Source organism: Lepidothrix coronata, unplaced genomic scaffold (assembly GCF_001604755.1).
Source record: "Lepidothrix coronata isolate B3197 unplaced genomic scaffold, Lepidothrix_coronata-1.0 Scaffold52, whole genome shotgun sequence".
In the NCBI taxonomy this organism is placed as follows: Eukaryota; Metazoa; Chordata; class Aves; order Passeriformes; family Pipridae; genus Lepidothrix; species Lepidothrix coronata.
In genome coordinates, this window is record NW_016690232.1 from 5,317,455 (window position 1) to 5,333,701 (window position 16,247).

Genomic DNA, 16,247 nt, shown 5'->3' on the forward strand with positions numbered 1-16,247 from the left:
CCCAACTTGCAAGTGAAAATTAGCTCAGCATAAGTCCACCATCATTTCCAAGGGCATGGAGAATCAGGAGAATCCCCTTGGAATGAGGAAAGTCATAAAACTTGATTGGAGCTGGCAATCCTGAGAGGAGAACAGGTTTTGGTATTTTCACAGCTGTCTAAATATGCTGGTGACAGCTTAAACCCCAGGGTTTCAGACACGGTGCACAAAGATGGTCCAAGAAGTGACATCCCTCATCACTCATAGTGATGTTACCATGCACCTCTCCAATATAGGACATATGGGAGATAATTAATTTATGCACACATTTTTTTCCATTAAGTCCTCTCATGTTGATGGCAGGTGTAAAGTCCCACTGCCTCACCGAATTACTCAGGACACGGCAGCCAAGTTAGGCCTTACCTGGATCACAACCAGTGGAGCCTGAGGCATGGGGGGAAAGGCATCTCTTTGCTTAAATTTTGCTTTTTTAAATTTTTTAATTTTTTAATTTTGCAGGAGGACGTGTGTTCGCAAACCCCCAGGACTGTGCCCAGCACCTGATGAACGGAGACACCCTGAGCGGTGTCTACACCATCTCCATCAACGGGGACCTCAGCCAGAGGGTGCCGGTGTTCTGCGACATGACCACCGACGGAGGCGGCTGGATTGTGAGTAGCTGTGGGCTTGTCCTGCATGTTGTCCCCATCACAGAGTAGCCAAGCCTCATCCTACCAGCAGAGCCAAGCCCCACGCTGCGCGGGAACGACAGCAGGCTTCATATCGCACGCTTCGTTTCCCACGCCACGGGGAATGGCCCATGCTCTGGTAATAATAGTTACACTTGGAGAAATGCCCTTTGATTTATTTGACATGTTTGCAGTGCTTCTGGAGAGCAAAATCTGTGAGTGAAGCTGATTTATTGTTCTAGAAATGAAATTAATGGCCGGTAGCTTTCACAGGGAATGATTCATGCTGCCTGCGGTAGGAGGGTGTCAGGCATCACCCCGGCTGAGTCTGCACAGGAGCACTTTAGAAGCAAATGCCTCTTTGGCTTTTGAATTGCACAAACACTGCTTGTCTTGACGTAGATGGACTGACAGCATAAGTAAATAATGCCATGGTGCTTTGATCTTATTCATGTCAAACACTTACTTACACACATTACACAAAACCCTGCTAGATGTATAGTCAAAACCAAAAAAAAAATGGGCTTCCTCAAATGCTGATTTCTAGCCAGTAGATTTCCCTCCATCTCACTCTGCTTCAGAGCATCCCCTTGGATATCACAGAAATAGACAGCTGAAAGCAGAATCATGTGCTAGAAAACCAGAGGCACCATGTGTTGGGTAGAGCAGAAAGCTCAAAGGCCAATTCCTTCCTATTCTCACATTGATTTGCCTTGGACATTATCTAACACCTCTTTTATTTCTCCATCTGCACATGAATTAATTGCATCGCTGCAATTAACAATAACTGGATGGGCATTGCAATTTTCTCCCCTGAAAGGCACAGTGGAATGATGAAGTATTATCTTTTTTAGGCTTTGGACACACAAAATAAAGACATTCCTCACCTCCATCACACTGATTTTCCCCCTGGTCTTCCTCCACCTCAGGTCTTCCAGCGGCGGCAGAACGGGCTGACCGATTTCTTCCGGAAATGGGCAGATTACCGGGTTGGCTTTGGAAACTTGGAGGATGAGTTCTGGCTGGGTATGACCTTCACTGGTTGTCTTTCATCGAGGTGTCAGACCCAAGCTCCCTGTGCACTGTGCTGCTCACCTGTGCCAGCTGTTGGCTCCCTGCCTTTCACCACATTCCTCTACGCTCTCCCTCAGACAGTTTTCCTTCTGTTCATTCCCTGCCCTTCACATTAGAAGACACTCATGGACACGTCACGTAAAAGCACATGGTGAAGGTCAGCAGCTCCCTAAACTTGCTCGTCCTAGAAGAAAAGAGGGGTACACTGGGACTTTTCACGGACCAAACCCTTCATCCAATGACTACAGGTTACATTGGTGACATCTACAGCTCATGGCCTTTCCAAAGAAAGTAGGAAAGGAGTGAGTGGGAGTCCCAGCACAGTTCTAAAATTGAGTGTGCTCCCCCAAAACCTGAACAGGAGCCAAGGCCAGCCCTGCAGCGTAAACACACTCTGGCTTGTACAGGAGCTTAACAGCAACGTAAGAAGCACCAGCGCTCCACAGCTGAAGGTTCCCAGCTCCAGCAGCAGGGAGAAAGCTAAACCTGGGCCTTGAACTCATGTCTCCTAGGTGCAGAGAGGTGAAACTTGAGTGAGGACAGAGAGCTCAGGCCCCAGCAGTGCCAGGAGAGACAGAGACTCACCAGAAGTGCTGCTGCTCTTCGATTCCTCTCCTCGCTCTCATTTCCCACAGCTGTCTTATTTGCTTAGAGCTTTCCCTGTTTGCTCACGGAGCGGATCCAGGCACCGAGTCTCACCAGGTGTTTCACTATTTGCCTCAACAGGCTTGGACAACATCCACAAGATCACGTCCCAGGGGCGCTATGAGCTGCGGATCGACATGAGGGATGGTCAGGAAGCGGCCTACGCCTACTACGACAAGTTCTCCATCGGCGACGCCCGCAGCCTGTACAAGCTGCGAATCGGGGACTACAATGGCACTTCAGGTACAGCCTCACGGCTGGCAAGGATCTGGGGGAACCCTGGGGCCTGTGGGTCTGAGACTGTAAAGGAAATCCCAACATGTTGTTGCAAGGCTGACTTGTTTAGAGCAGCAAGACACAAACCCATAGTCCTTTCTGCCTTCCTGCAGTCCATCATGTAAACCAGGCTGATAAAGCCCACTAAGTACACAGGGAATTTTCCATTGGGGATTAGATATTTAATATCAGAGACACTGCTGTTCAAATAACCAGGTCAGTCATCAGAGGTGTCATCCCACTTGGCAATAACGGCAGCTGGCTATTGATGCCGTGCTGGAGGGTGTATTTATTGCCTTTCCACAGCTATGGAAAAATCTGAAATCTTCTGCGTCATTTCCTCACATAGAGGCCAAACACTGGCCAGCTTTGCAAGGACACTGGCACACCTGTTTGCTTGGTTGATTCAGGAGAGTTAGGCTTTGCCCACCAGAAAACAGAGAGTGATGGAGGAAGAGCACGTTGGGGGGGGGTTCTTCCCCAAGAAGGGGGAAAGGGGAACAACTGCAGCCCTTTAAGCTGGGATAGACATGCCCAGCACAGGCCTCCATGACAAAACTTCACCACCAGGTACTTAGCAAGGAACCCCACACCACACCTGAGATGCAGGAATTTTCCTGTTCAATAACTGGTAATAGCCACTGGAAGAGAAGTGACAGGAAACTTTCAGGACCACCAAGGAGTGTATTAAGAATGTCTCCTGTAAGTACATCACCCAATTGTAATAATGACCATATTTTACTTTGACTTTTCTTTCACCCAAAAGCAGCTCTCTAGCTCCTTAGCCAAGAGGTAAAATGAGGTTGGTGTGTTTAGTGGAATATAACATCACACACCTTCCCAAAACTTCTTCCTCTTATCCAAGAGGAGAAAAGGTGGCCAAGCATCTTGGTTCAAGACGTGAATGCTGGGTCTCCTTTGGGAGGAAAAAACCTCCCTTTGGCTACCAGGAGGGTAGGAGGCTGAAAGCATCCTGAAATTATATAGCAGAGCCAAGCCTCAGGAAATCACGGATGCCAAAATCTGGGATTGAATTAATTTCTGGAACACTCAAATTCAGATCCAAACCCATACAGCACTTCATCTGACAAAGACAAGCAGCCTCTGAGATTTGCTATGGTCTGCACTGATCCTAAACAGACAGCAGAGGACCTCAGATGAACCAGTTGTGAGCAATTCCAGTTCATGTTATCCTCAGACTGTCAGCTGCTTGAGCCATTCATTGGGAGGCTACCACGTAACCAGAATATCCTAATTTCCTTGTGAAAAGACCAGATAACTCAGAATCCATCACCTTTAATGGCCGCTCTTTCCGCAGGGGACTCCCTCACCTATCACCAGGGCCGCCCCTTCTCCACCAAGGACAGGGACAACGACGTTGCCGTGACCAACTGTGCCATGTCCTACAAAGGGGCCTGGTGGTACAAGAATTGCCACCGCACCAACCTCAACGGCAAGTACGGAGAGTCCCGGCACAGCCAGGTAAGGGCAGGGCTGCTGTGAAACCCCCTGGCATTTCTTCTAGGGGCTGGGGCTGCATGGTCGCTGCACCAGGTCAGGGGCACTGCTGGGGTAACCCCACACCAGCTGGAGCAAAGGGAGCTGATGCTTTGTGCCTCAGAGTGGCTGCCATGGTCATTTGCCGGGGCATCTTGTTGTGTTGCCTTAAAAAAAAAATACCTACGTGAAATTTGACCAGAAGCCTTTGAGCAGTGAGGGAAAAAAAACAGTCAAGCCATAGCAGCAGGAGAGTTTCTTGCTCCTGCTGTAGCAAGTTCTTCCTTCTGGCTTCTCTACAGCAGTCAATCTTATTTCCTTCCTCTCCCACTCTAATTTCTTCTTTAGAAGAAACTAGTTTCTTCTTAGGATCTTTCTTTACCCTCTGCCTTTCTCTCCCTCCTGCCAGGGGATTAACTGGTACCATTGGAAAGGCCACGAGTTCTCCATCCCCTTTGTGGAAATGAAGATGCGACCTTACAACCACCGTAACGTCTCTGGGAGGAAGCGACGGTCCCTACAGCTCTGAGCCAGCTGAACCCCCTCCTGCCTCCCACCACCTGACCTTTTCTGTCATTTGTTTGTATTTTATAATATGAAAAGGGAAAAAAAAATTACTACTCGTCTGAGATAGTAACCTGCCCCTCACAAATACTGGAGGGAACCACGGCACAAGGAAAGGCCGTGGGGAAGGGAAGACCTCATTGCTTTGCATTTGTCCCAGAGAAATACCAAATTTCCAGTCTCCCTAACCCAATACTCTGACCCTTAACATGAGAAGAAAGAGAAAGAGACAGATTTTTTTGATATTTTTTTAAAAGATGTAGAAATCCCCAGCAAACCCTGTTAGAACGTTTGTCATGGGGCTTGTGGCAGGAACCTTCCCCACAGGGACCTTGGTGCGGCCATTTCCACCCCAGTCATGGCCAGGGGTGCCCATCCTCTCCCTGCCTTGTGTCCCCTCCTGGCAGGCAGGTCCCAGGCTTCATGCCATCCTGTAGACACAACTCTCCCAGCAGGCAGAGGCCCGTCTCTCCCCTGTGGGCTGCCTCTGAACACATGGAGACCAAGCGAGGATGAGCAAATGCAAGGCTCGCCCCCTCCCCAGTTTTCACAGATCCCACCCAGAGGGCTTGGCAAATACCTGCATATGTAGGCAAACTCCAGAGAGTCCACAGCTCGTGTGTTGGTCCCACGAGCTATTGGGACCACAGTCATCCTTGTGGGCACGGGGTGTAGGGGAACAAGAGCTGCTCCACCAGCCCCAACATGCATTATCCACTCCTCTGAGCTGAATTCGTCCCGCTCCAGGTGCACGTCAGCCTGGGTTATGCTGAGCTTGATGCAGAAGAAAGGACTTAAATTAGAAGACCTGGGAGAAAAATCATTCCTTGTGGCCCTGAAGCCTAGGGCCCATTTCCTCTGCTATTTTTACATTTCTGCCATGTTCTCTCTTACCAAGGTCATTGGTCCCAAACCAAAGGGTCTCAGAGAAGGAGCAGCAACCAAAAGTTACCACACAACCACAGCCCAGGCTGAAGCCAACAGCTGTCACAGCCCAGGTGCTCCTGTTCATGGACCTCCATGCACACAGGGAATGATGACAACGCAGCCAAGGGAAGAGAAGTGCAAGCTGAGGAATTCACATTCCCTTCCTTCTCCTACAGCATCCCTCTTCTATGCCATCAGAAGAGGGACACAAATCTCAGTGCCTTGGTATCACCATCTCTCTAACAGGGAATCAACTGTTTCCCCTCTTGGAAGAAAGGCTTAGTCCATTCAGATTTTGGAGCACTTCAAGGCCCTTGGAAGAATTAATGAGTTTGCTCTTCCCATCCTTAACTTCTCCTGTCTCAAGGAAGACGGACCCTTCAGATAGCTCTGGCTGCGCTCTGTTGCCATTGACACCACCTCCACATAGCCCAAATGGCCACCATGCTTGAGTCACCCCTCTGCTGAGGGCTCTGATCAATGCTGGGCATTGTCACTGGCCTGGTCTTGGAGAAGGGACGCGTCCCCATGCCCAAGGACAATGCAGCTCATCACTGGGTTCGCAGCCAAGGGAGCATTACAAATGCTGAACACTGCGTTTTCTTTTTATCACACTGAAGCTGCTTTGTCTCAAAAACATTTTCCAGATGGCAACATAAAGGCATCTTTGCAGTGGGTTATAATTCAGGCCAGTGTCTCTTTCACGGCCACGCTCCTGAATGTTCTGACGTTACTCACCATGGCTGCAGAGCTGAAGAGGGCCATTAAGTGGGGAATGCAGCCTCCTCATCCGTGCCACGTACCGGCACACGGAATCACTGCTAACCCCAAGGTCAAGACTAGATACAGGGTCCAGCCCCCCACGTGGCCAGCTTACAAGCTGCAGTCTGACCTGGAGAGAGGATGCTGTAGCTCAGCAACATCTCATATGTAAATGAGGCATCTCTTCTTACTTCCCATCAGCATTAAATCAGGCAACAAGTCAACCAGCTGATGAACAGGTCAGTCAGAGGCTGCAGATGATGGGATCTCTTGCAGGACATGGCCAGTGTCACAGATGGCAGCATGTCACACATCCTGAGCACCCAGCCCTGTTTTAAGTCCCAAGAGCCAACAAAAAGCAGCAGGTAGAACAGACTGAAAACTAAGAAGCCTCCTAGTAGACCAGCAGAGCAATTTTTCCCAACACCATCAAGAATTTATAGTCAAGAAGTGTCCTAAGCAAAGCTGTACAGTGCAGTGGTTATAACTAGGAGCAGAGATTGGCAGTGGATGGAATTCATCACCTGGTTTGGATGGTGCTGTTTACTTACCTACCCAGGCGAAAGAAAAAGACATCAGTGGAAACACTGGAGCTCATCATTCATAACCAAGATGAAGGCAAGAAAACTCTCTTCCCAAAAGTATGACTCAAACAGAAAATCAAAGCATGGCAAGCTTTTCCAGGAGGTTCAAAAGGAGATCCTCAAAAAGGCTGATTATTCACTACACAGGTTTACTGACATATAAAAGGGATGACAGACACAAGGAAGGAGGGAGAGATACAAGTCCTGTAACCAAGATGAGTTGGCCCAGTGGACCCAACTCCATAGCTGAGTATGAAGGGCACTCTTGGGAGATAATATCCAACCTTCCAATGCCACATATATAAAGTGCTGGTCCCTGACCTCACACGTGATTCCAGGGTGTTGTCTTTCCATTATCTTGGTAAAACACAGTTGCTTGTGTCTTTTAAAGGAAAGACTTCTACACGTCATGGTTTTCTCCTGGTGATAACCCCACCCAAGCCCAGGCACACAATCAGCAACAATGACCCAGTCATTTGGGCCATTGTCCCTTGTTCACACTGTCCACAAACAAGATACAGTTTTCCAGAAATTCATTTTTCATCACTACCTGATGAATTTTCTTTTTTTTTTTTTTTTGGACAAAGCTCCTGACAGCAGTTTCAAGCAGATTTGTGCTTAGTGTTGATGCTACAGAACAGCAGGTGATTAAGTACAGTTTCTCCTCACCCTCCACCACTCTTTCTCTGAATTAATTCTCGAACCAGACAAGTCTGGCCTTGAAATTCCCAGAAACCAAGCCTGGATCCTGTGCAGTGCTCATCTTGAGAGACCTCGGCTCCAGCACGTGAACCATCACTGGGCTCTGGTGGCTCTGCTGTGCCATCCTGGGCTCGAGTGGCCCAGGCTTGTCCCAGAGCCCAAAAAGGAACCTGAAGCTAACACCCAAACGACTCTAGCCACTACGAGATGCCACCTCATACAACAGGAGGCAGGAAGAAGCACATCAGATCCTCCACACAGCAGAACACCACATGCACCCAGGACCCTCTTGGCTCTTATTTCTAACCCCAAAATCCTGTAAGGAAACACCAAGGGACTTGCTCATCTCTTGCCCAGTTTTCATTTCCCTCTGTTTCCCTTCTCCAAGCCCACCTTCCAAACGCACACTGCACTAAAACATAACCAAAGAAAAAAAGAAATGTCCTGAAAGGAAAAGCTGCTTTTAGCAAAGTGATCCTTAAGACAGCAATTTATAAATTAATAATTTTGAGGAGAGAGGTTAGGCTTTCCCCAAGGGTAGCTGGGTTTTGGCAGGAGGATACTGTAAGAGTATCCTCACAAAGGTTGGGGAGAAGCCTTTGCTTCTACTCCTTGTCTTTGCAGTACTTTACCATGGGCATCTCAAAGCATAGTACCAGATTAAATGCACCCTTGCCCCAACCTCTTCTCTCCTTCCCAAATTGATGCTTACCCCAGGTGAAGTGCCAGGGTGTGGAAAGCCACAGCTCATGCCACTTTCATCCCCAGTGGTGTGGCAGGTAAGGGTTCAGCCAATGGTGTCCCCATGCCCACAACAGGCTCAGAGTGACCTGCCAAAATACATCAGGAGCCAAAATACCTGCCTGGTGCATCACCACACCAGCACATGCCCTTCATCCCAACCCAGAGCTGCCCTCCTGGTATGTCCCCACCATCGCACCTTGGGGTGACCGCACACCCCCTGCCCTGTGCCCCCCAGAAACACCCACAAGTTTTGACTTTACCAGACACTGCCAGCAAAGAGCTCTCACCCAAAAAATCCTCTTTAATTCATGCTTACACCCACTAACAAAGGGCTCTGTCCCGAGGCCAAGGAAGAAGCCCATCCCTGTTTCTTCAAACCAAGCACCCTGGGATGGCCATTAAATCCAACAGAGCCCCTTGGGGACCACCAGCACCCTCCAGGGTCACCTTCCCCCTTCCTTAAACCCTGATGGTGGTGGCAGCTCCTTGCCCCTTCCGGAGGGGAGTTTTGGCTTAAGGGGAAGGGAAAGGCCCTTCCCTGGGGAGATCCCGATGCCCTGACCCACCTCCATACCCTGCCTGCAGCTCTCCAGATGTCCGTGGCTTCTCAGAAAGAGGGTGACACAAAGACCTAAACAAACAAACAAGCAGCCCCCTGTGTTACCCTGGAAACACATTTAATATGTTAAAAAAAAAATTTAAAACCATAAATACGGAGGGAGAACAGAGGCAATGAAATGCCTTGGACAGGTTCTGATGAACTCAAACACAAACCAATGCAACCAAATGAGGGGGAAGAGGAAAGCAAATAAATGCATAAATAAAATAAATAATATAAATAAATAATATATTAAACAACCCTCCCCACCCTGTAATGAGAACGTAGCTCGGAGAATGGGATCGACGCTTGTTAACCATTGTTAACTAGTATTTTCAGTCCTGACCGCTCTTAGGCTATGTATAGTTCCTTTTTTTAATGCATTTTCTATACATTAATAAAAGATACTGAAGGAGTGAGCTGTGTGCCTGTCTGGGAGTGGGATGGGAACAGGGCCCTGGTACATCCAAGCCCAGCAGCATCACAGCCCCGACCTCATGCCAAGAGAGGACATGCATGTTCTGTCCCTCATCCTTGGTTATCCCATGGCAGAAGGACCGTGGGGGGCTTGTTAACACAGATTCACCTTCGAACCTGGAGGAACAGAGCCAGATGAGAGACCAAGCACATGCAGTGGGATTAAAAAAACAGAGGAAGTTTTGGGGCAGCCCAACTTTGGCATCTCCATCCTTGTAGGTGGCTGGAGAAAGTCTTGAGCAACCCCATCCAAACCCAGGGCTGTCTTGGGCAGGAGGCAAGACCAGAGGCTCCCAAGTCCCCCCTGCCCCAACTATCCTGTTAAAAAAATAGCAATAAAGTGACCATGAAGACAGGTCAGTGCAGCCAATCCATTAAGCACAGGAAGGCAGGGAGCTGCACTTTGGCCTCAGCCCAGCACGAGATGTTTTGGTAATAATTTTAGCTGCTCCCACGAGCTAGAGAGGCTCTTGGCTCTGCAGTTTCCAGCCAGAGAAAGCAAAGCCGTGGTATGAATGCTTGGGAGCGGAGAGAAACAACCTTGAAATCTTCAGTCACAGCCATTCTCCCAATTTAAACAGCAGTCTATTCCCTACGTGATGGAAACCCCACCAAAAAAACAGATTGGAAGGCTAGTTTCAGAAGAACATGATCCCAGTGGAAAATAAAAAAAGAAAAAACAAACAAAACCCCAAAGCTGATTAGCAAAACTCGCTGGGACAAGTATGACTTTCAGAAGATTTTGAAACTCTCCTCTCATTTCACACACAGACTTTATTTAAACCTCCTCATCTTAGGTTTTCTTGTTTGACACGTAGCCAGACAGGATGAGAAAGCCTGAAAGAAGCTCTTCCGCCACACCACTTCAATATTTTCTAAATTTAATTTCAGAGAGACAAAACAGGGGAGTTTGCTTTGCAGCAGCTTCTCAACTTCTCTTTCTCGGTCCGATTTGCGAGACACAAAGAAGGGAAGTTGTGGGCGTTGGGGATCCCCCACCGTGGTCACGACCCTCAGTACACCCAAAGCCAAGCCTGAAGCCTGATGGACTCAACTGTCTGGATTAAATGAACTTCTTTGTGTCTGAAGGGAGTCAATGCCACGGAAGACCCTTCAGGCAAGCCCAGGGGCTCTCCCCTGTGGGTGGAGGAGCTGAGGGATGGAGATGGGGTTGGAATGGGGAGGAAGGGTTACCTGCACCAGCACCTGTCATCCCAGTCTCGCCAAGCTTGGCCAAGCAGTTGACCTAACTCAGTGGGTTTCATTTCTGGTCCCTTAGAGGAGAGCAGTACCCTCCACTGCAACCCTCATTCAGCACATCTGGGGCCAAGTGAGGCCCTCAGCACCTCCATTTCCTGCAGAGCACCCCAAAAAAAGCTCACCTGGAGGACACACAGTCCTCCTATTGCAATAACCAATCTCGAGAGGTGGGCACATATCACTCAGAGGGTGGTACCCAGAGAAGGCAGGTGCGTGGGGAGCTACAGCATCTCTCTGGGCCATAACCCACCTCCCAAAATGAGAGTCACAGCCCAACTCCATGTTTCAGATGGGATGAGAAGGGGGTGAGGGCTGGCACAAGCCCTTTCCTAAGTGCCCCAAGTTTTACTTAAGCCAAGGAGGTGTTTTGCTCCCTGCACTGACCCCTGGGGAGCTCCTGCCCCATCACAGGTGCCCTCATGGCTCTGGCCCCCTCTGCCCTTGTGCAGCTCAAAGCCATCACTATAATCTAGACACAGTCCTGCAGTACCACACGTGGTGGGACCTCACATTTCCAGGCTCTCCAAGAGCATGCCTTCCCGGGCACACCACATTCCTCCTCGGGCACTTCACACCCCACGGAGCATCACAGCCCCCCCCAGCTGCACTTTATACAGGGATATTTCATCACAGCCCTCTCACAAAGTCCCCTTCTTGCATGAGCGATGCTCGGGAACTTTGTACACCCTGCTGATGTTTGCTGGTGGAACAAAGGTCCTCAGCAAGGACCTTGGGCATCCATCCCAAACCCAGAGCTTGAGCAACACATTCCCAACAACACAACCTGCAACCTCGGCCCCCAAAACCCCGAGGGAAACGCTCAACCAGGAGCACGGCAGGAAGAGGGGCAATGCCTGCAGGAGCAAGGCTGGAGCAGGTCGATGAAGGGGCAGCCTTGTGCCACAAATTCACAGTTGCTTTATACCCTGAGGGATGGGATTTTTATAGCACCATCTTTAACATTTTCAGATTTTAATTCCTCCTCGTAAGACTGGATGTTTTTATCATCCCTTTAAAAACCTCATTCCCGTTTTTATATTTTTAACTCCTGGGGCTACAAGCTTTAAAGCTTAGTTATGTAGAGTGTAAAAAAAAATTATGAATTATCTGTTTTAATCAAATCTAAATGTGGGGCTTTTAAATTTCATTGATTTGTCCTCTCATCCTGGGATGAGGAGTGCTGTGAGTAGCAGCCCACAGGCTTATCCCCCTTCCCTGCACTACAGCCAGCAATTTTTCTGCTTCTAACTTGTTTCAATAAGCATAGAATCAATCCTAGAGTTGGACTGGGGAGGACCTTCAAATATCATCTAGTTCCAAGCCCCTGCCCGTGGCAGGGGCAACTTCCACTAGACCAGGCTGCTCAGAGCTCCATTCAACCTGGCCTTGGACACTTCCAGGGAAGGGGCAGCCACAGCTTCTCTGGGCAACCTGTGCCAGGGCCTCCCCACCCTCACAGGGAAGAATTTCTTCCTAATATTCAATCCAAACTTGCTCTCTGTCAGTGTGAAGCCATCCCCCCTTGTCCTGTCATTCCAGGCCCTTGTCCAAAGTCCCTCTCCAGCTCTAAGAGCCCCTTTAGGCAATGGAAGGCTGCTAAAAAATCCTCATCAAATACATCATATTTGAGACAAGATCCTGGCTGTGATTAGGGACATCCTTACAGCAGTGCTTCTCTCTCTCCCAGTGTTTTGGATTGCTTTCTGCTGTCAGCAGGGATGTCAAGGTTTGCAGCCCTCCCACAGCAGGCTTATTCCCAGCAGCATGGCTAATCCTCTTGTTCGCAGTCAGGTTAGCCCCCAGCACTGCTCCTCGGCAGGGCCCAGCAGGGCTGCTGGCTGGCAGGGCGGAGCACACCAGGATGTGGTGGGAACACAAACTGCCTCTGTTCACCATGACACACACCCTTGTCCTCACACTGTCCCCTGCATTTGGTGACACCACAACAAAAGAGGGGGCTGAAGGAAGTAACTCTGCAAACGGTTATGAGAAAAATCCTCCCTAAAAGTGAGAGAAGGAGGGGGATGAAGTGGGAAATCCTCCCTGTAAGAATTTCAGGAGCAGGCGTTGGAAGCAGGCAGTTGGGAGAGGAGTAGCAGAGGGGATGGGGCTGGAGAAGCATCACTGGCAGCACTGTCCCCCTGCTCCTGGGGACAGGCTCTGTCCCTCCTCCTGGTCCCACGGCCCCTTGCTGCACTCCAGTCATGCCAAAAACAGCCGGCATCTGCCTGTTTACCCCTCGTATAGGTTCCTCAACCTCAACCCAAGGCTGCCTCTCCCCCCTTCATGAGGGGGACTTTTCCCCTCCAAATACAGGAACCTTCTCTCCCTCACAGAGAGGCAGAAAGAGGCCAAACAACCCCAGGAGAAAGGTCTTGGGTGTTTTTTCCCTCTTTCACCCACCACGATTTGCATTTCACTCTCGGTTCCCTCCTGGGGGGTGGGAGAGGGCCCACCAAGCCCTGACACCCAGCTGCATCCTCCTCACGAAGCCCCTGGTAGCAAACAAGATGAGGAGCAGGAAGACTTTGAACTGTGAAGGGCAAAGGTCAAAGAGTCCCATTCCCAGGCAGGAGCTAAGCCCCAAGGGTAGCACAGAACATCCCAACTGCTCCAGTGCCACCAGCCAAAATCCTCATGCTCTCCTGAGCCGAGGGACATCAGCTCAGCACAGATCTCTGGGAACAGCTTCCCCCATGGCAGTGGCTTATGGAGAGAAACAGATAATAAAAATAATCAAAATACTAATAAAAATTTGGCAGCTGCTTTTCATTTAAAAGCAGGAGTGGCTCTCCCTGCCCGGCTCAGCCGGCACCAAGGGGCAGCCACTGATTGCTCCTCAGCATCGTGGGGCTGAGCCTAAGGAAGGACTGTGCCAGAGGGGACAGCTGGCACCACTAGTTTTTCACCTAAAAATCAACATGGGCAGATCAGATCTGACACTCATCTGGCATGGGACACCCCTAGGAGCAGCTGCTCCAGGAGGAGGCACGAGCCACCACTTCCCACAACTGGGCACACACACTGGTCCTTGGGGGCACCGGGCTGTGCCCGAGCGTCACTCACTCCTCTGCCTTTGGTTCACACCTTCCACAAAATTCAGCCCCTGGATGCTGATGGTGACCCCATTTCCATGCTGAGGAAAGGAGCACCCCCGTTCACCAATGGGTTTTTCCTCCCCTGGCCTTCACGTAACTGATCCTTGAGCCGTTCCTAAATGGGAAGGCACTACGTCACTCTGCCGGGACTCGGCCACGCCTGGCACTTTCCCCACCCCCTGGGGTGTCTCCTCTCCCCCTCGCCTGCCATCAGTGCTGCCCGTAGGATTTCCTCAGGAAGGAGTTCCTGAAGGCTCACGCGCACAAAACAATCAGCTCTAAACCAACACAAAGCCCCATCACTCTCCTCTCGAACACCAAAACATGCCCTGAGCAGACACGTACCCTCCTCCTCCTCCTCAGCCCGTCGCAGGTCCCTGTACCCCAGATTTCTCAACACAAGCATCAAGCAGGATTTGAGAAGGCACCTGAGGACCCCACCTTGCTCCCCACCCCGGCATTCCTCTCCCCTAGGGAGGGAGGATTCCACAGATCCGGGCACAACTCAGCAAGCCCAGCTGCAAAGCCTCCCAGGTGATGGGTGGGGAAGAGGCACCCCAAAAACTCACTGGTTTGGGGGCATTTCCCCTAAGAGCAGCATTTGTCCACATCACTCCTTACATGGGACAGAGCCCCAACACTTAAGGGCAGCCCCAAACCAGCCCAAGGTGGGACCCAGGTGAGACTGGGACACCTGAGCCCAACCCACCCCCAGAGCTTCCCCCTTCTCAGAGGGGACAGAGCCCAACAGGTGCCGACCAAGGGAGAGGATGAAGCAGCTCTCCCCAGAATATCAGCTTTGTTTCTGTCCTCCACCCCCCTCCAAGGGTCACCATCCCATTGCATCCCATCCCATCCCTACTCCCCATTCTCCTCCAAAGCCAGAAAACCCATTGCTGCTGCTAAAGTAAATACCAAGAGCTGCTATTTTTATCCAGCCCATGACAAGGCGTGTGTTATTTTTGGTGTTTAAACTGCAGCCTTTTTTGTGGGAGGGGGAGAGGGAGGGGAAAAAGCAGAAGCATAGGGGAAAAATGAGAGGAATGTTTCTCCGGGAGCAGAGTTTTCCATTGCTTACTTTAAGCCAGACTAGTGTCTGCAAACAGAAATCACGAGCAGAGGAAGCAGCTGGGAAGAAAGGTGTGATCATGTCTGCAGTCACTTTGCTTCTCCTCCCATCCCACCATGCCGAGAAAAGTCCAAATAAACTGGCTCTGGGTACCAGCTGGCTGTTTTCAAGGCAAGAGTGAAGCTCCCAGCTGTGTAATGGGGCAAACTGGTAAATAAATCAGATGAATCCAATGAAACAAGCGGGAAGCAAGAGAGCGTTTCTATTTTCAGTGCAAAATGAGTAGTGTTTTCCACATTAAATTAGGGGTTGAAGGAACTTGGGAGGAAATGGAAATTATCAGGGGGGCTTTTCAACATGGAAAAGCCTTTCATCTCACATGGAAATAAGGAGTTGGGGAAGGACGGATGGAAAACTGGCTGGAGGTGGGATTTGATTTTCGGCTGGTCCCAGGCCTGAGCTCAGACCGACATCCCATGATGTGACAGGAGCTGGCCTGGCGTGGGCTCACTGGGCTCCTGTGCTTGAGGGGCACCAGCAAGCAGGGAGACGCATAATCAGGAGCTGCAGTGATTCATCAGCGCCTGAGTCACGGCTTCCTCCCGCCCAGTAAAGTTTCTGAGAAACAAAGCACTATTCCTTGGAGCCCAGATATGCTGCATGCCAAACAAAACTAAGAGGTGGCAGGTTCAAAAATCCCCCCCGAAACGTACCTTTTATCCACTCCACATGGAAAGGAGCTGTGGAACTCCTCGCTGCAGAAGATATCCACAAGGTCAGGCATCAAATAGTGTTTAGATTTGTTCAAAGCATCTCCTATGGACCACTGTGGAATCACGGAACAGTTTGGGTTGGAAGCAACCTTTAAAGGTCAGTTATAAGGAAGAGCATGCTGCATTAGACAGTGGTCTGACTGATTATATTTGTATATTCTTGCATTAATTCTAAGTTTCATTAAAGTCTATCCAGTGCTTCCCAACTCAGCTTAATGGTATCACTATCCTTGATGGCATCAAGACTCTCCTCTACAGGCAGCAGCATCCCAAGACATCAGCACCGTCAGTGCCCACCACCTCTGCCACGTCACCACAATGCTCCTGCCTGAAGCCAAGAGGCTGCTGAAGCACCGTGCTCAGAGGGGCCCCCCAAAATCTGGGGAAGGTGCCCAGACTGGCAGCTCCTCCCTCGGTGAGGCCCCTGCCAAATTAAATTAGTGACAAGAAAGCCAGAGCCCCAGCAGGGCTGTTTGCCCAGGGAACAAAGCAAATCTCCCAGGCACTGGGGACAGACAAGGCTTTCAAC

General features: G+C 50.1%; 1 protein-coding gene across 6 annotated transcripts in view; it reads left to right on the forward strand.

Annotated features, from left to right (window-relative positions):
* Positions 1–16,247, forward strand: part of TNR (tenascin R) — a 45,832-nt gene that overhangs the window by 23,266 nt on the left and 6,319 nt on the right. For 4 of the 6 annotated variants that reach the window (XR_001874986.1, XM_017815878.1, XM_017815881.1 and 1 more), the window contains 5 exons: positions 499–650; positions 1,598–1,694; positions 2,469–2,630; positions 3,982–4,145; positions 4,570–9,458. Coding sequence is in view for 4 of the 6 variants with exons in the window: in XM_017815878.1 (XP_017671367.1) it covers positions 499–650; positions 1,598–1,694; positions 2,469–2,630; positions 3,982–4,145; positions 4,570–4,689 (695 nt within the window). In the remaining 2 variants the exon portion in view is untranslated. Of the gene's footprint in view, positions 1–498; positions 651–1,597; positions 1,695–2,468; positions 2,631–3,981; positions 4,146–4,569; positions 9,459–9,694; positions 9,698–16,247 lie in introns of those variants that run through there. The other 2 variants (XR_001874985.1, XM_017815882.1) reach the window with 2 other exon arrangements.